The sequence below is a fragment of the Lepisosteus oculatus genome, chromosome 12, assembly GCF_040954835.1.
Source record: "Lepisosteus oculatus isolate fLepOcu1 chromosome 12, fLepOcu1.hap2, whole genome shotgun sequence".
In the NCBI taxonomy this organism is placed as follows: domain Eukaryota; kingdom Metazoa; phylum Chordata; class Actinopteri; order Semionotiformes; family Lepisosteidae; genus Lepisosteus; species Lepisosteus oculatus.
In genome coordinates, this window is record NC_090707.1 from 36,546,109 (window position 1) to 36,569,174 (window position 23,066).

Here is a 23,066-nt window from a genome sequence, read left to right on the forward strand (position 1 = left end):
GTTATTCCAATTTGAGCTCTTGATGACGTAAATCAATTTGTTATTATTATATTGGTCTAGGCACCTAAGTTAACAACTTTTCTCAGCTGTTGAAATCCAGGTGCTATAAAGAGACCTAGAGAAACACACATGCCCTATAATATATGGATCGGAGACACCGTGTCCATCCCCAAGATCAAGAGTCTCCCATCCTGACCCTGGAGATCAGGTATCTCCCGCAGGTTGTCTGGGGTTGTTTAAAGAAGCTTCAGCAGCACCTAAGGGAGAAGCAATCAAACTGGTCCAGTTAAGCCAGTAACAAGCTGATTTAATTATTAACCGCCCACCTGCACTGAAGACCCACCAGGAGGGGAGGAGCAAGCCCAGGCCAAGCCTGGGGACCTTTCGAAACACAATACCTGACCGGGGTGCAGGGCAGGAGTCAAGCTCGGCTCCTGGAGGGCCCGGTGTCTTCTGGCTTTTGCTTCACATGAGCTTTCACTGACGTAGTTGGCCTGATTACTAAGTCAACTGCAGGCCGTGATATTCTAGCCTGTGTGCAAGGCCTTTCATAGGAAACTCTCCCTCCAAGAAACACTTTGAGCTCTAAACGACCCATAAGAAAAACCTCTAAAAATGTTCAGTGAAGACAGTTATTAGGTTCATTGCTTAATTGACTGGTCAGGCTGGAACAAAGCCAGAAGACACTAGAGGTCAGAGGGCAACAAGGACTCATCAAAAGAATGAATGTGCATGCTGGGATAGGCTCCAGCTGTCCCATAACTCTGTACTGGAAGAAGCAATTTAGAAAATGGATGAATGATTAAACAGTTTTAGAGGTCCATGATGGATGGATGGATGGATGGATGGAAGGAAGGAAGGAAGGAAGGAAGGATAAACTACTTACAATTGAGGTTGAACCAGTCTAACTTCCCAAGTCTTAAGTTGCCTGTAATTTAAAGAACTTGATGAGAATGGGGTGTAGGTGAGATAGCTGTGGGTGTATGAGTTCACAGCACTTTCGGGTTAATTAGAAGATAGTTCTTTCCACTGAATATTTTTTTTTAATGATCCATTTGATCTTGTATTGCCAATCAACCGGCAGAGAGAGGTCGGGCAGAGTGAAAAGTCATTAGAAAAAGTCGGTTGCCGAAAAAAAAAAAATACCCCCGACCTGGAAAAGACAAAAGAATAACAGAGAAAAAAAAAAAGCACATGAAACGAAAAAAGGGGTTTTCCGTCGCAACATGCCTTTTGACTTGAAGGAGCGAAATAATATCTAACGTTTACTAGACCGAAGCTGTGGTTATTGAAAACCCACAGAAACCCGATTCGTCTGAAGCAGCGCTTTCTTTTCTCGTTTTAAGTTCAGCCTCCCAGTACAGGCTGTTACCTGCGTAACGGGGAGAGACCGAGAAAAGGGGTTGTAAAACAGCTTGTTCTTCTGAATCGCCGAACGCAGAAGAAAACACGCAAGCGACCAGGAGCAGGAAGGCAGCCTACTGAAGCACCTGATTGGAAGTTGCTCATTCATCCCGAATGGCGATGAACAGGGTAGGATTGCCTGTTTAAATACTATTATAGTGGTTTCCACTCTAACCATCTGTGAATTGCTCAACAATTATGACGACTAACAATTAAAATAACAGAAGGCATGATACAGTGGAAGGTGTTATATATATGTATATTTCCTGGGCGAGTCCCATCCTTTGACATCCTTTGAAAACGGTGAGATAAAAGGTAATATGTGTTGTTATTATTATTCTGTTCTGTCTGGGGGATTTTTTTAAACCTTTGAACGAGGACTCAAACATGATCTTCGCACCTCCTACCTGACGCATTTTCGAGAGTTACCTGTCATCTCTGAAGAAAACATTAACAGCGCCGCTGTTACAGTACAGTTTCAAGTTCCAAGCGTCGGGAGATACCCTTATCTTTACAGTAGTCCCAGATTCATGTTTTTCTTTTCGTTTCTTGTGTTTAACATCTGGCTTTGCACGCTGTAGTGGGCTTCTGTTTCTGCTCACCGCTTACTGCTGCTCCAGTTCCCTAATGTTTTTTGTGCTTATAAAGTCACGTAGCATGGGATCAGCGTCCTATTAAAAAGGATCAAATCTCACCTCACTCCTCCCCGTTGTTAACAGGCGATTTAGGTCATGAATAAGGAAAATCGTTTACAGTATATGAAAACGTTTGAAAAAAATGCTGTGTTTTTCTGGGGGTTCAGAAAATAACTATCAATGATAGTTAATGATAAAATAACCAGATCCCGCAGGGGAATGTGATCCTTAGATCAACTAACTGCTAAATCTACCCAACGGGTAAGGTAAGTCAAACACCTTTTTCTCTTTTTTATATATATATATTTTATTTTTGTAAAAGCTGTGTCTTTGTAGGGATTGTGCGTTGCTGAGGGGAGGAGCTGAGCTATTTGGAATGGAGTTTCTATTCCTATAAATCGAAAGGAGGTATCTGAGAAACTCAAGCACCTGGTAAGGAGTGGAACTTGAACAGGCACCTCCCACTGGTGGGCACCAGTCTCTTGCCCAGCCAGCCTTGAAGTTGAGCTTGAAGTTTGGTCTGGTTCCTGTCACCTGCCACCCTGCTACTTTCAGTCCTGAATGGCCCCTTTTACATTTTGCATGAAATGGTCCCCCTCTACAGCTTTCTACATTTCTATGACTGCAAGCACTCTTCGGTCTGGAAATCCAAATCAACTAATGAACATTTGTAGCCTGGATAACGAGTATGAGTAAGAGTCAGAAATGAAATATTTCAAGGTTCAATGTCCCTTACAGCAACAGGTCACCTGCTGCCACATTCTGCTTCTGTTTCGGTGTTGGATAAAACAGATGGAGTTGAGCATCTATATAATTCCTTCAGCGTTGTGCTATCCCATTGGCTGGAATTTGCCACGCGTTTTGATTCCAAGAAGGTTATGACCTCAGATCCAAAACTGCTTTACTTTAGGACCAGATGAGTTTGCATTTTTGTCTTTATATACCCAGCCCATGTGGAGAGTTTGCAAACATTGTCTTTAATCAAATTTTGCGTTATGATGTTAGATATCTGCACTTCGGTTAGCCAACGGATTTAGAGTTTAGACTGGGGAGCTGCAATGGAACAAATCCAGAATAATTCCATGCTGAGAATTAAGAAAGAAAGAAGAATACAACACTTTGGCAAAAAGTCCAGTCCAGACTTGAGCCACAGAGGAGAATAAGGCCAAAGTTCAGCTTGGTCTCTATGGCGTTAATCAGGTTAGAGACACATGCTGTCCCCTCTGGATGCAAGACTGCTTGATCACAGAGATTATCTCCCAGCAATGCCGATCCCCACATGTCTAGTTGGGTTGACTGGAGCCACTGGGGTAAAGTACCTCACTCAAGATACAACAGCAGAGACTTGAACCCACAACCTGTCAGTCATGAGTCCAAAGGCTAATCAGCTATGCTTTTCTTCCGACAATATATTTCTCTGACAAAAACCTAACTATAGAATCTCTGAGGTTGTAATTCACCCTCTCCTGCTGCTTGGTCTTTAACAAGCAGGCGTTTTTACACAAAGAAAAACATCTCATGTGCTTTATCCATGCACACAATTTTAGCCTTGAAACCAGCTCCTAGTTTTGACACTTTGTTTTTTGGTATACAATTGGGAAACTATCAAAATGGAGGTACTCTTTGGCTGTACTGAACATTTTTCTTTTGCAGTTTCACTACAGCTGAGTAACAGCCAGCTGTTCTGACAAGGATCGCAGCCGAGCTTGAGGAAATGGGTAACATGCCTGTTTCGCATCTTAGTAAGCACAGAGGGTGAAGAAAAAGAAACAGAGACTATGGACTGATGCAGCATTCTGACTCAACAGCCCTACACAGGAAAGGAAATTAATGGAAAGGGTTACTTCTCTTCCGTCCATGAGCGTAAAGAGTTTTTTTTTTTCTCCTCTGGCTGAGAGGCGTCTGTGCTCAGCTTGTCCTGAAGGGTTTTCAGTGTGGCTGATGCATTGGCTCCAGACACCCAAGGTCTTCTGGAGCTGTGATAGACTTTGATAAGGATTTGTTTGGGAATTCTAAGTGAAATGGTGGATGGCGGGGGGGCAGCAGATAATCGAGCCAGGGAAATAATTGGAATATGAAGACGGTTCTCTTATTTCTTTTTCCTTTCTCATCAAGGGACATCAGCAGGGCCTTGAGAAACGCAACAAAAGGAAGACGGCCTTTCAGCCGGCCTAGTTAATTTAGGTGCTGGTATCCGAGGCTATCAATACGTGTAATCGGACAGTCCACTTCACCAGCATGGCTGTATAGTTTATCCATCCATTTTCTAACGGCTTCCTGCAGTTAGGGTTAGAGGGAAGCTGGAGCCTATCCCAACAAGCAACAGGCGCAAGGCAGGGTACAGCCTGGGCAGGATGCCAGCCCATCACAGGGCAGACACACAGACATTGACACAGCTGCGCCACGGCCAGTTTTCCCACTAGCCAGTGAACCTGCCAGTATGTCTTTGGACTGTGGGAGGAAAGTGGAGCACCTGGAGGAAACCCCTGTGAACACGGGGAGAACATGCAGACTCCACACAGACAGCACCCCAGGTCCAGAGCTGAGCCCAGGGCCCCAGTGCTGCCAGGCAGCGATGCCAACCAACACCTGAAGAAGGCTCCACGGCCGAAACGTTGTGTTCTCTTTCTTCTTTTTTTCAGCATGGAATAAACCTATTACTTGTTCCTAATATGCCACCATGCCACCCCACTGTGCGGATTACTCCAGTCAAAACAAAAGTTGCTCCTATTACCACTCTGGAAAATTCTTGTCTTTAATGTTCATTTGTGTCCTTGGCCCCTCATCTCATTGTAGAGTGAAGTGCGATAATGCTTTTAAATGTTAGGACGGACAGCCAGTGGTTAATCAAATTCCAATCCCAGGATGCCGTGGACTGTTGCTATGTTATACTCAATGATATTGGCCACTACCCTTGCAATAAACCTGGCACTCCGGTGGAAACTGCGCACTAGTGCATCCAGAACTGAAAGCTAGAGGCGCTTCTTTACACAGAGAGTGGTAGAGGTCTGGGAAAAAAAAAAATAAGCATTGATATTTGTGTAACTCCGTCCTTGGGTTACTTCAGCTAAATGAAATGACCAAACTAGGCCAAGCAGTCCCCTCTTGTTAGCAGCTTTTCCTGTGTCCTGGTAGTCAGTATAGCACAGGCGTGTCGGTGGAGGGTTTTGGGGATCACGAGCGGTGATTAACAGCCTTTTTAAGACTGCGTCTGGACATCTCGGCAGTAGGCTCCACTTCCTGTCTGCCCCACAGTGCCGTGTGGGTGGTGGGGGGAGTGTGAGTAGGTGGCAGAGTGGATGTAACGTAGCAGGGTTGGGAAGTGGTTTTCTGCCTGTTTGTGATTGGAAATGACTGCTGGCTGATATGCAGAGAAATGGTGACAAGTGTATTTGCAGGAATAGAGCTCTGTGGCTTGTAACCACAGTACAATCTGCTCTGATCATCTCTACTACGTGGCCCAATTTTGCTTTTTTTTTTACAACAGCCACGGCCTCCTTTCTAGATTTAACGAGCATGACACGACACTGGTGCTGAAGCGCACAATAACTGGATATGTGAGAGCCTAAATGCCAAATAAGTGCTCTTCACTCCTGTACTGTCGGAGCTGTTTAAGATATTTTTTTGTTGCTTTCCACAATTAAACCTGACATTTGTCCCGGTTCATTTCATATTCCCCCTTTCAATTTGTTTTCCTCAATGCCTAAGGATATCCTATCCTTGAAGCTGGGCAAGAATGAGAAATTGGTCTTAATAATAATTGCTTACACTTATATAGCGCTTTTCTGGACACTCCACTCCAAGCGCTTTACAGGTAATGGGGACACCCCTCCACCACCACCAATGTGCAGCATCCACCTGGATGATGTGACGGCAGCCATAGTGCGCCAGAACGCTCACCACACATCAGCAATCAGTGGGGAGGAGAGCAGAGTAATGTAGCCAATTCAAAGAGGGGGATTATTAGGAGGCCATGATTGGTAAGGGCCAATGGGGAAATTTGGCCAGGACGCCGGGGTTACACCCCTACTCTTTTCGAGAAACGCCCTGGGATTTTTAATGACCACAGAGAGTCAGGACCTCGGTTTTACGTCTCATCCGAAGGACGGATGGAGTTGTCTTAAATTGACAACTCCATTGCACAGGAGGAGAGGGGACTGTCTTGCTTGGGGTGCTGTAGTGGACCCTATCCAAGCCTTGTTAAGCAACTGCTAAATAATGCAATCTGCTGGGTCTTCTTGGGGCTCTCTGTGGTTGGGCAGACCATGGGTTTTGTCAAATGGGTAGTGGAGGAAAGAGGGAGACCTGACCCAACTTTTCATTTCTTTTCAGTGTCACGTCATCGTTTTTATCCACATAAAAAAATGTGATCCAATAGAAGTGAACACGATTTGAAATTCCCATCCTATTTGAATGCTCCCTGTTGACCCGGCGTCATATGATCGCTCTGCTCATGCACTGTGTTTTTAGCTGGGGGTGCCTCTCAGCCCTTGACCTTTGACCCCTCTAGTGGTGGATGCACTGAAACATGTTTGCGTTGACAGCCGGCCTCTGCTCAGATTCTGCCAGCCCTTCAGGAAGAGCAGCCGTGGAAAGTACAGAACTTACAGATCCAGGGAAATTTTACGCTGTTAAGTTTCGACCACAATTTGCGCACAAACAGTACCGTTCAGTATCTGCCGTAATGGTGCAATGAATCATGGTATACTTGACAGTGGCACTCGGTGGCATGAGAAGAATGAATCAAAACTGAATGGCACAGAGGAGGGTGGTGGTGACTTGGAATGTATTAGTTCTTTTGGGATTTCTGCATTATGGCAGATCAGTCTCTCTTGCTGGTGTGCTACAAGTTAATGGATACTGGAAACAAAACCCATTTTTTGTGAAGAACCCAGGAGGTTAGTTAACATGTCTTGACTGGTTCATGACATATATATTCTTTGCAAAGAGGTGCTTTTCTTCTCTCACCACATACACTTTCTTTTAATATCCACCAGCCTGTTTTTGCACTTGTGGGTGGGCACATTTGTGCAGTGGTTAGCATTGCGGTCTTGCAGCACTGGGACTCTGGCTACAATTCCAGACCAGAGTTGTTGCCTGTGTGGAGCTCCGTCCTCTAGGCTTTCCCCGAGCTTGTGTGGGTTTCCTCCAGGCGCTCTTGTTTCCTTCCCCAGCCCAAAGACCGTTTCTGACACGAGGCACCAAATTCGTCTCGGAAATGTAATAAAGTCGTCGCTGTTTTCCGTGGCACTTGGCCAGTGTCCCTGTCTTGCGTGCGCTTTCGGAATGATGAGACCCATCTTAAAAATGATGCCTCTGTAAGGTCAAAATGAGAAGCCAGCAACCGGGTGAGGCCTAGGTCACGAAAAGGAGCGATAATGTGATGAACACAAATGACATAGAGCACGTCTTTCATAACAGCCGAGCTCAGGGTGAGAACAGCTTTGACGTCGGTGGGACTTCGCTTCTGCAGCTTCAGCGCCGTAGTCGTTTTTTTTTCCGAGGTATCGGCCTTTTGTACTTGTAGTGAAGCGCTGCTCTTCGTATCAGATCTGCCCAGCCACCTCGAAAAATGTCTTTCACCTCGTTTTCAGCTGCTTGTTGTGAAGAGGCGCCCAAGCAGCCCTCTTGCACAACTCTATCAAAGACACCCCATGCATTTCAAAGGCGGAGGGAGCGAGAGACGTGTAGTCTTTCAGTTAACTTTCAATTACCTTCTTGCGTCGCAGTGCTGTGGAAAACTATCGTTTTCTAGATCTCATGCTAAACTCGTCTTTGATACATCTGTGACGAGCATACTAAAGGAAACTCAGAACAGTGCCTGCTGTAATTCTTTGGAACCGCATCTGCTTAAATCTTACACTGATTTCAAAACTCTAAAACCGGGAGTATGAATGTTTGGATGTTTCACTGTATTCCATAACAAGTCTCTGTTAAAAAATGTCAGTTTCACAAGTGATGGTCACTTATTTAGGCAGTAGCATTGTCTATTAACATGGTAGTGTTATGAAAAATTACACCGCGACAAAGCTCTGCCTTTTGACTCTATATAAGAATTGAGACATCTTATAACAGGTGTCTCCAACCTGTATTTTAATGATAAGCACAGCCAGCAGTAGAAATACGGTTTTATGCATCAACATGCATTGCTGTAACCATTGAAATGGGTTGTTTCCATTATTGAAAATGTCTATGTTGAAAGCTTGACAATTAAACATGTCCCCTTGCGCAGGCACTATAATCGCTATTAGGAAGGGAGCAATGGGATTTTCCAGCAGCTCTGACAGACATCGGAAGCACGACTGTGTTAACCACACTGGCTAGAACTAATTGTACTTAACGGCTCGAGAGTAAAGGCAGTGATAAAGGACGACTTCATATCTGCTCATTGTATTTTCCTGCTTACTACTGTATAAAGAATGAAAACACCAGTCGGTTAAGGCTGTGTAGAGGTTCTGTGCCATGTGCTTTGTTTGAGCAGAGATGAGAAGTAGAAAGGACTCTCATGGCAGACTGCCACCTGTAGTTTATCGTAGTTTATGTAGTTTAAAAGTCGTTATCAGCCCGATCTTTGCTGGATCTTCTAGTCCTGCCTTTGTCGGTTTTGTTTTATACACACAGAACCACTTTTGTGCCTGTTCTATTCAGCGTCCCAGAGAAAGGACACTCACTTTACTCACTAGCAAATTGATTTTCAGGGCTTCACCCGCATGCCTACTGGGAATAAATCTGAGTATCGTCAACCGGGTCCAGATGGCACACCAGTCTGGTGTAGAAGGAAGCCTTTCAGTTCAGGAGCAGATGCTGTTACAGATGATGACGCTATGCACTGCACTCTACACCTTGTAGAATTCTGCCAAGCAGGTGACCTGATCTTTTGGCAATGTGAGCCAATGTGAGGCACACCCATCAGATACCAGCAGCCCCCTGTGACACATCCTGAAAGTCAGCTCTGTGTTTCAGGGCAAGGCAGAAACCAGGTCAAGGGGAACGCAGGAGGAGATCTGGTGACTCAAGACTGTGAACCTGCTTTTACTCCCTGATCTGCTGGAGTATTTCGCTGTGGGCAAACATGCGCAGATCAAGGAATCTTTCAAGAACTGAACAAGGGTTCTGTCAGAAGAACTGGCCAAATGGACTAACTACCTCTTTTGTCTTCTATATGAAGGATATCATATAGACTGCTCTTGCTTGAACATCCTTTGTCATAGACGAAGGAAGTCGTGCTGGTAATTGTGACTCGACCGCCAAAAAAGGATGGTCTGTCAGGTCACGGGAAAAATGCAGGATGCCAAGAGATAAAGTTGAACTGGTGCAAAATGTTACTGGTTAAAAGGTAATACAGAAGGTAGGATCAAACAGCACAACAGTACAAACAAAACTCTCTGTTTCACATTTAACAGAGTGAGGCAGCTGGTTCTGTAACCCGACTCAAGATGATGGAACAGACAGCACAGGACAAGACAAGTCTGTGGATCCACAGCACGCATTAAACACACAAAACACAACCAGATACTGTACATCCAAAAATACCCAATGCTAGGTCACATAGCCCGCTCTGACAAGAGCAACGGCACGACATTTGTCACAGTAATTCATGTCCTTCCCCCCTCGTAGCTTAGCTGAAATCGCACCATTTCGTTTTTCTGGTCTGAGCTGTCAGGCAGCTTCCTGTGACATTCGCCTCTGTCCGGTTTGTTTGAGACTTCCAGGAAACTTTGCACCCTGAACATACAGGTGCGAGGTCTCAGAGCGGTCTGTCTGCTCTTCGGAAAATCCGGTTGCAGCACGGAGCTGACCCAGCGTTGTCAGTCAGGCCGGCGTTGTGCCGTCTCCAACACAAATCATTCACTAGCCCTCACTCTGTGGAAGCATGACTCAAGTACTCTAGAGTAACCATAGTGATACCGGTGTCATTGAATGACAATCAAACTGGAGAGTCCCTGTGCCTTTCCTCTTGCACTTTTTTCATAGTGTTAGTATAATATTTCATGGTTTCCTGGGGTAGTGAGGAACAGGGATGCCACGCTGAAACCCTAGAACAGACTGTACAAAAATACAGAAGGTACTGGTGCAAAGACTCTGTGTATGTAGGACTATACCTGGGGCTTAATTTATGCTCCTGGCACTTCTTATCTACATGCTGAACTGTTATTTTTCTGTTAAACCTTCTAAGGCTATTTTTCTGTGAAGTACATCTTCAAGAAAACCCCACTATCACATGCTGAAGAGCAGCTTTAGATCTGTTACAGATAAACATAAATAAACTAGCAAAAAGGTCAGGATACCTCGGCCTCCTTCTTGAATTTGCGAGACAAAGCTTAACAAGAGGTTGGTTTCTAAATAAGCATGTGTACTGTATGTGCTTTTTAAAAAAAAAATAGGATGTTTTTATTTTGTGCTGGAGCCACCATATACATCTGGAATAGTTTGGAATGCCAATCTGTGTCCTGTCAGTTCTAACTCTGTGGTTAAAGGCTGTGACCAGGCGGTGAAGTTTTCTCCGAATTTATGGTTTTCAATTTAACGTCGGATGGAGCCGTTTAAGGTGGTGAAGCATTGAGTGGTTAGTCTCGGTTGAGACATAGATGCACACAAGAGATTAAGTTTAGTTGCCTTCCATTTAAATGGGGCTGTAGTTTATCCTTGATAGTGATTTAATGTTTTAATGGAAGAATGGAAGCTTATACCTAGGGCAACTTGCAATGTGCAGTAAGTGGAATGTATTTACGTTCTGTGTACATATAAGTAATACATTTGCAGGTACAGCTAGGTAAAAATGCATGTCTAAAAAGGCATTTAAAGCCTGCACAATCTGGTGAAGTAATGCAAATGATTTGGCAAAATCTAAAGTCCTGGATACAGAGGAGTAATTTTATCACCCTGTTGGTGTGTATTCAGGGTTTATAAGGAGTAAATGCGATAACAGCTTTCATTCAGAGTTTGGGAATTCAAAGCATTAGTCAATACAGTGTAAGGACTATCGCAGGGCTGGAGGTGGGACCTGAGAGCTGATCAGCGGTGTTGTCTAGACAGATGGGTCTGGTGTCGGAGCCCAGAGGTGATGCTGGTTTCTGTGGAGCCATTAGACGATGGCTTGCATACCTGAAATCTGGTTTGAGCAAACGTAAAGCATCACCAGTAACAAGACGCTGTCCAAAGAAAAAATATCACCAGTTACAAGATGCTGTTCCCTAGCTCAGCTGTCCAAAGAAAAAAATATCACCCGTAAGATAGCTTTGTCATCTAGTTTAGCTATCCTGTTTGGATACAACCAGTAATTCAATTGCGTCATTATTGGCAGTGATTTCAAATGCCAAAATTGCTGGTTTGAATGAATTCATTTCCATGTGACTTGTGGAAATGCGAACAAAACCTTTTGTGCAGTTCAAAGAAATGGAACAAACACCCTTCTAGTTCAGGGTGGGAGTTAAGGGCAGCAGTCTCGCTACATAATGTTCATGCCCCTAATTCACCGTATCTCTCTGTTGCTCAGGGTTTGCATCGGTTGCTCACACTTAATGGGTTCAGTGATATGGGACAGTCCCCACCTACACACACAAATGTGGGTGTTTTTCCCCTAACTAACCAAAGAACAAATGCATTCAAATGATCGTTATAATTTTAAAAATGTTGGATTGATATAGCAACTGCAAACAAAGTTCATTAAAAAATGTAATAATCGGTCATTTTTAATATGGCAGCAATTTGGCTATAGGCACTAAAGCTGTAGGTGACTTGAGAATATTGCAATTGATACGAGCTTGAAAAAAAAATGCTTTATTTGTTTTTTGTTTTAAGATAAAATCCGGAACGTGTTTTTAAGTTTAAGAGACACGAAACGCACCTTCTTGGTTTCAATGGCGTTTCAAACTGAAGTTCAGCGGAAGGTTAGGACCCTTCGCTGGCTGATTTACCCTCTTACCCAGCCTTCCCCCTTTCTGCAGGTCCCGGGCTGAACCCTGATTGTAAAAAAAAGGGGGAAAATTCTGCCCATCTCGTCCTGCTGGCCAGGCTGTATTCCCCGAGCCAGCTGCCAACAAGCTAACTCATTCAACTTCCTAATTAAGATGGGGGAAGGAACGGTTAGTTGACCTAAGCTGCCGAAGTAGAAATAATGGTCACTGCACAGCATGACCCTCAAGTGACGCAGCTAGGACACTCTCTCCTCTCCTGCAGCGATCTGTGCGCTGCTTATCGCGGCCCGGCGCACACATTTGCACAAGACACAGAAAGAAGGCAGGAGAGCAATCCGCCCGGGCATCAGGAAATACAAACGGGAGAAAGAGGAGGAAAGAGGGCACGGACAGAACAGCAGGCTAATGTGGTACCACCGCCAAGGGCAAAGCCGAAAGAAGGGCGATGGTGAAATACTGTTGCCACGCGAGCTTCAGAGGGGGAGCCGCTTTGCATAAAGGGTGAAGATGGGAGAGTGCTGGAGGTGGTCGCAGCAGCTCGGCAATTAGAAACCAAGCGAGCAGAAAAGCGACCGAACGAAAGAAAGTGTGAGGAATGGAAGGGGGGGAGAGCCGCAGAAATGAGTTTCTGAAGGGTGAGAGAGAGAGAGAGAGAGAAAGTACGGCCCTCGTGGGGTCACCGTTTCTTCTCTCTGCTCCCACTGCCTTTGTGACAAACAAACCTGCGGTCGAGAGCAATCAACACTTATTATTTCCTGTTATTAAAATGTTCATTTGAGGGCTATGAAGCCGAGGAACCACACACACACACACACCCACACTCCTACTCGTATTCTTGTCGCGGAGTCGACTCTAATTCGCCTCCTGCTCGCCAGTTTCCCCTCCTGATCTTCAAGCTTACAGTCCTCTGGCCTACAGGGTGGGAGTTTCCAGCTGTCCAGCTCCTTCAGTGATCCTGTAGAAATCAAGAGCAGCTGCAACCTGAATGATGGATGTATTTCTGCTTCAGGAACTGTTTAGAGGGTTTTATCAAGGGGGGGGGAGGTGAATGTTCAAAACGTCCAGTACCTTTGGAGGAGATCCAAGGAGGGCCATCAGAATGAGGTCTGGGCCCAAAACAACATCTTGTACAGTCCAGTTACAGTGGCACTGTCTTTTTTTCAATCTTTTTAGATTTGAACTGGCCTGGGGGGTTGGGATTGGAGAAGGGCTGGAAATTTGACTGATACAACAGGCACAAGCATGCAACAGGATTAATGTTCATTAGGCCATTTACATAGGTCAGGTAACTAAAAGCTACCTTTTTTTTATTTTAAGAGAGAAATGCTTCCTAAATTCAGGATGCTTTGAAAAACGTAAGCAACCTGCAAGAGCTTAAGTCAATCTGCTAAGAAGAACGGGCAGGAATTGCTCCAAGCCAGTATGTAAAGCCGGTAGAGACTTTACACAAAAAGACTTAGGGCTGTAATTGCTGAGAAAATTGCTTCCAGCTAATATTGAATTAATGGGTCGGAGTTCTTCTGCCATTAAAATATTTCAGACCTGTGTGTTTGTCGACATTTACTGCAACATATCATACCCTTAAATCTGTCAGTCTGAGCATTCAGGTCATGAGTAAAATGTTATTTTAACTTTTTATTACAAAATAGGACACAAAGTGAATACTTGGGCAATTAAAATATCTCAGACTTTTGTCCGTCATTCTCGCTGACATTTACTGAAGTGTATCATGCCCTTCAGAGTCTTCAGTTTGTGCATTTAGGTTTGAACGAAATTCAGTTTTAAAAAAGCGTGTAATGTGGACGGGTCATTTTGTAACTTGAAAAAAAATTGAGATGCCATAGCAAGGGTGTGAACTTCTGTCAGCCCTGTAAACAGAAGAATAGCAGACACGAGGTCAAACCCTTTCATCTTAAAACTCCGTTTAGAACATTTGATCACACCTAAAACCACTGCACATACAAGCTGAAATAGTTTAGCACACTAAGCGTTTTAACCAATAATTACACGGAACAAAACAGACAAAACAGCTGTTCCTAAAGTATATGGTAGGTATTTATTACATGAAAATGTGAGAAGTACACATAAAAAGTTTCCATACTTGCTATCCATGATGTCTTTGGTGAGGAACAGACAATCCTGATCCTGGAGAGCTGGTACAGGTTTTCTTTCCAACTTGGTTTTTAAAACCCTACATCAGCTCAATATTGGCTTAATGGGACCTTAACAGCTTCTCCCAGCTCTTCAGATGATACTGCTTTGTAGAGACCTGAAAAACCTGCAGGCACTCCTGTCCACAAAATCACATCCCTGTGTTACATGCCTTGCAGCATAGTCCTAAAATACTAGTGCACCACCAGTAAAGGTCATTCTTGCCGTCTGCCATAAGACTGTACAACGCATCCACCTTGCGTCTTGGCAGAGGCAACAGCGACAGTGACCTGTTTCTGGACTAAACGCATATACACATCTACTGCTACATCTGTTCTCTTTCTTTTTCTTTTCTTTTTCCCGTTTACAACCACTTTTGTGCAATATATGCCAGGGACCTGTGCAATACATTTATATTTATATTTATATCTATGGTTACATCTATATTTATATTCATACGTGTGATACGATTTTCTGTGTACTGTTCTGTTCTAGTTTCCTCTTGTGTGTCCGGACTGTGAGTAACTCTTGTATTGTATTGTATGTATTGTACTATTATTATATAATTCGTTACACTGTGGCTGTGCTGTGTGTGTTAAGCTGCTGTTGCACTGCAATTTCCCTCACGGGATCAATAAAGTATCTATCTATCTATTCACAGCTAAAAGAAGTCTGTTTTGTATTAAGGGGTATAAATTATACTGTTGGGGTGCTCTATTACAAAATCACCTTAATATGTCTGTTATATATCTAGCCTAAAGATTTAGGGCGTTGAAAATGTAATCTTGCTCTGGGATCAAACTTTTTCCTTCCCTGTTCATGTCCTGATGTCATTTCTAAGTTATTTTTTTAACCACTTGTTTCCCTTTTTATACTGCGTGTGACACCACATCTGTGTGTTCTTCATAACCACAGAGACCATGAATGCTTGCATGGACCAGAAAAAAAAAAAGAAACGATCAAAAATAACTGCTGAGCCATTTCATTTATTTGCCACTCGATTTTGGCTTGAGAGGAAATGAGCGTGAAGAGAGACGTCAAGGCTTGCGAAATGCAAAGCAGCTATGATAAAAGCAGGAAACGACACTCTCAAAGCATTCCAGTGCTCAGTATCTCACTGCAGATACTGAGTCCAGGAATTAAGTTTGAAGGTTAAACATCGAGGACACAAAATGTTTTTGCATTCGGCATGCTAGAAAAGAGCACAAATCTGAAATACACACGGAGAAACAGTTCATACCCACCTGTACAGTTATTTGGAGGAATGCCATTTAAGAGATTGGCCATCTGTTATTTTGATTCATGCTATTTATTCTGGGCATTGGTATATCCACTACACTGGGGTAGCTGTGGATGGTAACTTGACAGCTGCCCTTTTGGGCTGTGAGGTAAGCTCAAGGAAATAAGAGTTGTTACTGCAAACGGATGTAGCCACAGATGGCAACATGCATTTCTGTAACTATCAGATCTCCAAACAGTTGGCAAGGGACTTTAATGTAGCATGAATGAAAGACAATAATAATTATACTAATTTCTGGTCCTGGAGAATGTTTCCTTAAAGCACAATAGACTGACTCTGAGCCACCTTGTCCTGTAAAATGGTTAGAAACTTTGTTTAATCTCCACCATGCAGGTTAGTGGACACACAATATTCCACAATCGAAAGGTCAAAAGAGGAGCTCAACAGTCTGGAGAGGGTTACAAAACTATTTCTAAACATGTTGGGCTCCATCCATGCAGTAGATCTCCCCCAAGATCAACCTAGAATATAATCCAGGAAGTCACAGGGGAAGAGCTAAGGATCTGCAGTGAGGATGCGGGCCATCCTCACTGCAGCTAGTGTCCGTGCTCATGCCCCATCTGTCGGGAAAGGACTCAAGAGAAATGACTTTCATGGGAGGAGAGCCAAAGAGAATATTGCTACCCAGCTCTGGTTTGCCGAAGAGCACCTGGACGATCCAGAAAGACTGGAAGCATGTTTTCTGGACAGACAAGTCAAACGGTTTTCTTTCTGGCCACAACCCACTGAAGCTCAGCAGGCGTGAGCCTGGTCAGTACGTGGATAGGAGACCTCCTGGGAAAAAACTAAGGTTGCTTCTGGAAGAGGTGGGGTCAGTAGGGGGCGTTCTTCATCTTTTATTAAGATGTCCATTAAGATCCATCTACTTTTCCATTCTAAAAGATTCTTATTTATTATTCTAAAAGATTTGGGAACATGGCTCAACCTAGAGACTTATACAATGACTCTGTTCTCCTCATACCAAGCATGATGTTTGAGTGGGTGAGCCGGCGGTTGTCAGTATGGATCTGATAGAAAAGAAGACGGCGTCAGATTGCCTCCACAGATGTTATATTTTGCTGATCACGCTAGGTTCAGAAACCCACAAAGAAGAGGGTATTCTTGGGCTTACGGCTGTGCGTCACCAATGCGTTTGCCTGGCGTTGACATACCAAGACCGTCTCGGATGTGCGGATGAGCAGTTTTAATAATTCACCGCGGAGGGGGCAGGCAAAACCCTGAAATGGCCGCAGCTGCACTGCCCACATGAGTAAAAACCTTGGGAGGAGAGGAAGGCAGCTGGGAAGCTCCTCTGCGCCCACGGGCGAGAAGGACGGGCTGGTGACGGCTTCTGTCACTGAGGTGCCAGGATTCCCAAACAGCTCCGTGAGGTGCTGCTCGCCACTGCAGGCTCCTGTGAAAAAATCAACAACCCCCCCCCCCCCCCCGCCCCCAGCTATCACGTGCCTTCAGACAGAGAAGTGAGATCGTGCAGCGTGCGGGGGTCTGTGAAACGCAGTTAGTGGTCTTGCGAGCTCGAAACGCCTTCTGTCATGTGAATGGGGTTGAGAGCACACCCACGCTATGCACTTTCAAAACGGGCATTTTCATCACAGCGAGAGCAGACACCACACAACAGCTTCAGCTGAGCCCTGTGGTTGACTTCTTGCCTGTAAGACACCTCCAGCAACCCCTCTATTCTACAACCTTACCACTAAGCCATTTTCTGTGTTGGCCTGTGCCTACCATGTGTCTTTTGTTTTCCTCTGTTATGTATTTTTAGATTTTGCCACGGCAACTACAGTCTGCGTCTGTAGCCAGGCCTCTGTCTGTTGTAGCACCATCTCGGCCTGCGTTGCCGCATCTCTGTTTTCTTGTACCTGAAAGCGCTCCCCTACGCCCACCCTGCAACCTGCCGCCTGGGGGCTGTGTGGTTTTTTTGGGGGGGGGTTTCGTGCCGGCTTCTCGTTTCTGAAACGCGCAGCAGACCACTCCAGACCGGAAGATGACCTTTTCGACGAAAAAAAACAAACAACACTTGTCGCTTTTGCTTCGGCAAACAGCAAGCAAAACCGCGTCGCCTGATGGATCGGCTCTCTCCGCAGGTGTGAAAAAATTCGGCACCAGGCCGGAGCGCTAAAAACTAGATTTTGGAGATAAGACGCATTTCTTAAGTTCAAAGGTGCTATATTGTCCAAACATATAAAACACCACATACCACCGCGGATGACAGAAACAAGCCTCGAATGGCTTTTTTTTTTAAATACATCAACACCCTCACCTGTTTTTTGTTAAAAAAAACACGGTCTTTGTATATGCGTTCTTCTGAGTGCAAAAACAGCTTCACTTTTAGGCCAGTACCATGCCAAGTGAAACGCTATCCCGTTTTTGCAAAAAAAATGTTCGAGTTTGCAAAAGAATCCAGGACTATGCAACTGTGCTCTTGTTCACAAGCATCAGCAGAAGGCTTTGCAACGTCAACATGGCAGCTGATGTAAATTAAGATTTCAAAAGTTACCATTGTTTGGTCATTGACCTTTATTTCTCTAGGTAATTATTTTACTTGAATTTATTTTTACTTTATTAATTGCTATTGAAGTTTTTTTTGCACAGCCTCAGAAAAAGGCCTGTAAAACGACCAGCTGACCCCAATCCATTGTCATCTGCCTGCATGGTGACATCCCGCCTTGTGCAGAAAATCACAGATTATTCAATTTGGCGGTCAGGAATGTGGCTTTGCAGAACCTGTTTTTTCTTTCTCGGAAGAGTAACACGCTTCCCACTTCCAAATGTGAATGCCCCCCCCCCCCCACACACACACAGAAAGAGACAGCTGCCCACTGCCTCTGACCTCTGACCTCCGAAAAGCAGATGTGAGATTTTGGTGGCCCCAGTCATGAGGGAGAAAGTGAAAACGTGACCATCCCAGTGCTCATTTCCCTCCTACAGAGAGAGAAAAGAAACAGAAGCACGTCACATCTGCTCTTGTTTTTCGTGTCCGCTTCCGAAAGGTCATACAGCATCGTGGCCGGGCTGTGGTTGGCATCCCGATACCTCCCCTGTCTCTTCCCGCCTGATTGTTTTGCTGGTCGCTAAAGAGGTAATTGAAATGACACGCAGGCAGGATGAGGTACTTTTCTTTTCGTTTAGGCAATATGTGACGTTAAGTGGCAGACTTGTGGGCTTAATAACAAATTATGGACTAACTCAGCAAGGTTCTTTGTTGCCGATGCTTCAATACAATTCCAATCTGACTATAGTTTCAGAAAGTTCATATATAATCGAGTCGCAATCAGTTCATATTCAGTTATAAGTGTATCATAACTGTATTCAGTTATTTTCAAGGCCTATTGCACAGTTTTTCCGTTAGTGACTTTGACCTATATTCTATTTCATCTTGAAGGGCGCACCACTGATATCAGGGTGCTTGACATTTTTCTTCTGCTGCGTCAGTGACTACTTCATTTTCCAGTGCGTAGGGCCCACTATTCAGAACGCTGTGCTGCTTAAGTCTCCCTGGGAAACAAACCAGATTTAAACACCCAGGTGTTTTGAGAACAGAACCCGAGAACTGGATCAGCTTAACGCTTTAAAAGATCACATAAAAGGAAGAAAAAGGAAATACAACATTTCTACTGTAGAAGAAAGCTCAACAGCCTAAATGTGTCTTTCTTATAATGTTCGGTGTGGAATAAGACGTTTACTTGCTCCTTTGTAGCTAACACAGACTGACTCAGTTCCCAACCCGAATTTCTTCAGTCGTTAAGCTTTCTGCTTATGGTACCGAATTTTAACATTGTAGAGCAACAGCAGTGTTACTATTCTGCGTTCTGACTTTCTGTGGCGTGGGTATACATGGAAAAACAGATATCTGGTCTTTTTCCGAGTCAGAAATCGACCTACTGACCGAACAAGGCAATTATTCTATAATCTTGTTGACCGTTTTATTTAAGCCGCACATGTTGAATGTTTAAAATGGGGATTTTTTAGGAGGGCTAATTTGTTTGTGAGGTGGACAACCTAGATGGTATCATTAACAGGCATAAAAAATCAGAAGTACCAGGGGGAAAGTTGAGGCAGGATTTCATATTTCACAAAGCTAGTGACCTCAGAAGACACTTTGAAGACACGCATGTTCAATTTTAGTTAGTTTCGTGTACCGAGTTAAAAAAAATGATGACGAGTTTCTGTAGTTAATGGATGAAGTATTTGTGAAATATTCCACAAAGCAAGCTCTGAGAACTCATATCATGCTATCTCACAGTGAAGCAAGCGATTTGTCATTTCAGTTTTGCTTTGTAAACACACGTCTGCGCAATCATATGGAGAAGTGGCGAGATAACGTGAAAAAAGTAGTAGTCATCGGGTTGTAAAGACCGCAAGTAGTGCGCAGTAGTGTGTGTGTGGACCTAATTATCAAATTCTTCATCTTTATTTACCCTGAACAAAATATAGACATGAGTCAAAAAGGAGCATTCCTTCGTTGGCCCCAAAACAATGACAGAGATAGAACAACCAATGATAAGAACATATGGAAACCTTCATTCAGAGAGCTGAGTCCATATCAGTGCTTTTCAGGCAGCAGTGTAAAGAAAAGCACAGGGCTCTGTCACGAACAGTTCTTTCCAGGCCCTATGCAGACGACACAATCCGGAGTAGTGAGGAAACCCTGGGGGAAAAGTCATCCAGGAGATGGGGATGGAGACAGGGGGCGTGTCCTTGGTGCGCAGGTGTCCAGGGGGAGTGAGTCCGGGGCAAACAATCCAGGAAGAAGTCCAAACGGGGAATCCAAAACACAGGCATAAGTCCAAGGCCAGGCGATCCATCCAGGAGATTAAAAACGGGAACTGGGTCGGGACCGGCAGGGGGGAAACGGAACAGAGAGTTAAAAACATAACGGAGCCAGACACATCAGGACCCGGGCTCACATGAACTGGGAGTCAATGTAGAGGCCCAATTATCTTCTGAGTCTACTTTTAAGGGGGAACTGAAAAGGGGCTGGAATAAGGAACAGGTGCGGGAAATGAGGCAGAAGGGGGAAGGGCTGGAGCGCCCTTAAGAGGAGAGGTAGCGATCGGGACAGACTCTGGAGTTGTCACTAGACTGTTGGGGGTTAAATTCCAGGGTTGAGCACTGCTGTTATCCAGTATGCTTAAGTACAGTGGAATGCTGAACTGTATCACTGAGTAAAAATGCATGGTGCTTCAACTAAAGGTATTAGCCAAAATTAATTTTGAAAGGAGTGGGTGTCTTCTACTTCATCAAGAGCACTCTAAAGACCGAGGAGTAAAACAGATCCTACATGACAGCGATCTAGAGCAGTGGTCTCCAGTCCTAGTCCTGGAGACCCACTCACACCTGCTGGTTTTTGTTCTAGACCAGCCCTCAGTGACACAATCAAACTCTTCATTGACTCGATAATAACAGGATTAATGGGAGCTGTTGGTTCCCAGCTTTTACACAAGCTGGGGCTTTAACCATTGCATTGTGTGAGTTAAATAAAATCCCAAACTGGGGGCTGGAGACAAACTGCAGATATTCCAACATCTTAGCTCAGGTAAGGCCTCAGTGATCTCATGAAGGTGGGCTGTAATTAAAGCCAGCAGGGGTGTGGGTCACTAGCACAAGGGTTGGGAATCACGGATGTAGACCAGTCTAGGTCATTTTGGGAATGTGAAATACACCAGACAGGAAGGATGTCAGGCAGAATTTCTGGAAGGAAGTGCTAAACACTCCCCAAATAATGTGCAGACAAACGGTTGTTAACCTGCTCCCAGGGGCTTGAGCTGAGAGGGCAGAGTTTCTCCCCACACCCAGAGTGCAGCATTTTAATGGTCTGACCTTTTTACATGTTACTTCAGGATTTGGTCCTGCTTGAACTGACACCTTGATTAGTCAATGGCTGAAATCTAGATTCAATTCAGTTCAATTTTATATAGCGCCTTTCACAACAGGGTTGCCCCAGGCACTTTACAATGCAAGTAACCATACATTTTGCGAATACAGAACAGAAAAGACAATGGAGGAGAGGAATCAAAAACTCCTTAGAAAGGAGAAAAAAAACCTCTAGGGGTCCAAGGTCAACTGGCTGCCCAGCCCCACTGGGCATGCTAACATTATACAATTAAAAAAAAAGGAAATAAATGAATGAGGGTATTAATCCATCCATCCATCATGTCTTCTGTGTGTTAGTACTCCATGCAGATCTCTGTAGACCAGCAAAATCCTCCTAAACGACAGCTATATCCACGATGTCCCTCTTGGATCCATGGCAGCAATCTGCCATCCGGACATGTGGGGAGGGGAATAAGATAGTTTGGTCAGAACAGATGTATCTACCTGGTGGGCCAACGTAGAGACACACAATGGCATGTACAACAGCACCAGCAGCCATGGTTGCAGTAGGCTATACTTTAAGGTGTGAGTAGGCAAGGCTGAAGTAATACTGGAGGTCTTCAGTCTGGATTTGAATATGGAGATTGACTCGGCGTCCCAAATACGGGGTGGGAGACTGTTCCATAAGCTAGGGGCCCTGTAACTAAAGGCTTTTCCGCCAACTGCCCGATCGCTAATCATGGACGGTCATTACAATACGGTTGTCCACTTTGAAGCTTAGACTCTTCGGAGTAAAGAAATACTGGGGGAAAAACCAAGGGAAAGTCTCACTTTAGGCGATTTGTGTACGTGGACAGAGGACTTCACTTCTTGGTTTATACTGTATGGAGGCCATGAATATGGGTGAGCTGTCTGCTGTTTTGCTGAATGTGTCCCAACACTATCCAAGAAGGCATATGAACAATCCAGCCCTTTTCCACTGGGGAGTGGGATGCAGTCTTTCACAGCACTTGTGATTAGGAACCCACAAAATACTGCTTGAGATCATGCATAAAAATGGGGTTATTTGTAATAGTTGAATGGCTCTGTTATAGTAACACAAAATGTAGGACTTATAAGGCATGTTTTGTCTTTGTGCTGCGACTAGTTATGAATATGCTAAAAAGTGACTTGTGATTTCAAAGAGGTCTCTCAATACAGCTCTCATCTCCGTTATTGTTGAATATCACAAGCATGGACTAAGCAGTTTTTAAGTAAGGGAAAGTTAACTGTTCGCACAGATGTACTTGATCAATTGCCTTATTAATAATTTATTTATTGTTTTCAGTGGGTAACCAAGTGTGCAGATGGGTTTCTTTTCCTTTGAATGGGGATTTAAAGGTCGCCAGATGTGTGGAGATTCAGGTTAGCTGAACACCTTGGTTATATCCATTTATGGCTGTGCTAATTTAGTGCGAAATGAAGATCCAGCTACAGTTACACAGTAAAATGAAGGAGAACGAACAACAGGGACAAATTCTAGGCAAAGAGAAGTTGACTTTATTCACTGACTTTGTTCGTTATATGTGGATGCATTGTTAAGTGAATTGCAAGATGTTGAATGTGAGCAAAAACAACACCACCTGAAAGTTAGCGTTTTGGAAAAGAAGACCGGCTGGATTTTGTGTAAACAGTATAGTACAAAGAAATGTATAGATGAATGAATTTCGAGGCTTTTATTATGTGACTACCTCATGAATTATTCAGAGGTGCTGTGTATGATATATGGGTGCATTATTAACATGACCTAAATACGCGAATAATATATTATTAGACTGAGCTCTGTGCGTGAGCGTCTTTTCGAGA

The 23,066-nt window shown here is 44.2% G+C and overlaps 1 protein-coding gene across 5 annotated transcripts in view; it reads left to right on the plus strand.

Annotated features, from left to right (window-relative positions):
- LOC102688112 (interleukin-2 receptor subunit beta) overlaps positions 1-23,066 on the plus strand; it is a 51,081-nt gene that overhangs the window by 10,140 nt on the left and 17,875 nt on the right. For 4 of the 5 annotated variants that reach the window (XM_069196523.1, XM_069196526.1, XM_069196524.1 and 1 more), the window contains exon 5: positions 1,347-1,533. The exons of the other annotated variant lie outside the window; for it this stretch is intronic. In XM_069196523.1, the coding sequence (XP_069052624.1) occupies positions 1,519-1,533 (15 nt within the window). In that variant the 5' untranslated portion in view covers positions 1,347-1,518. The remainder of the gene's footprint in view (positions 1-1,346; positions 1,534-23,066) is intronic. 5 annotated transcript variants of the gene reach the window in all.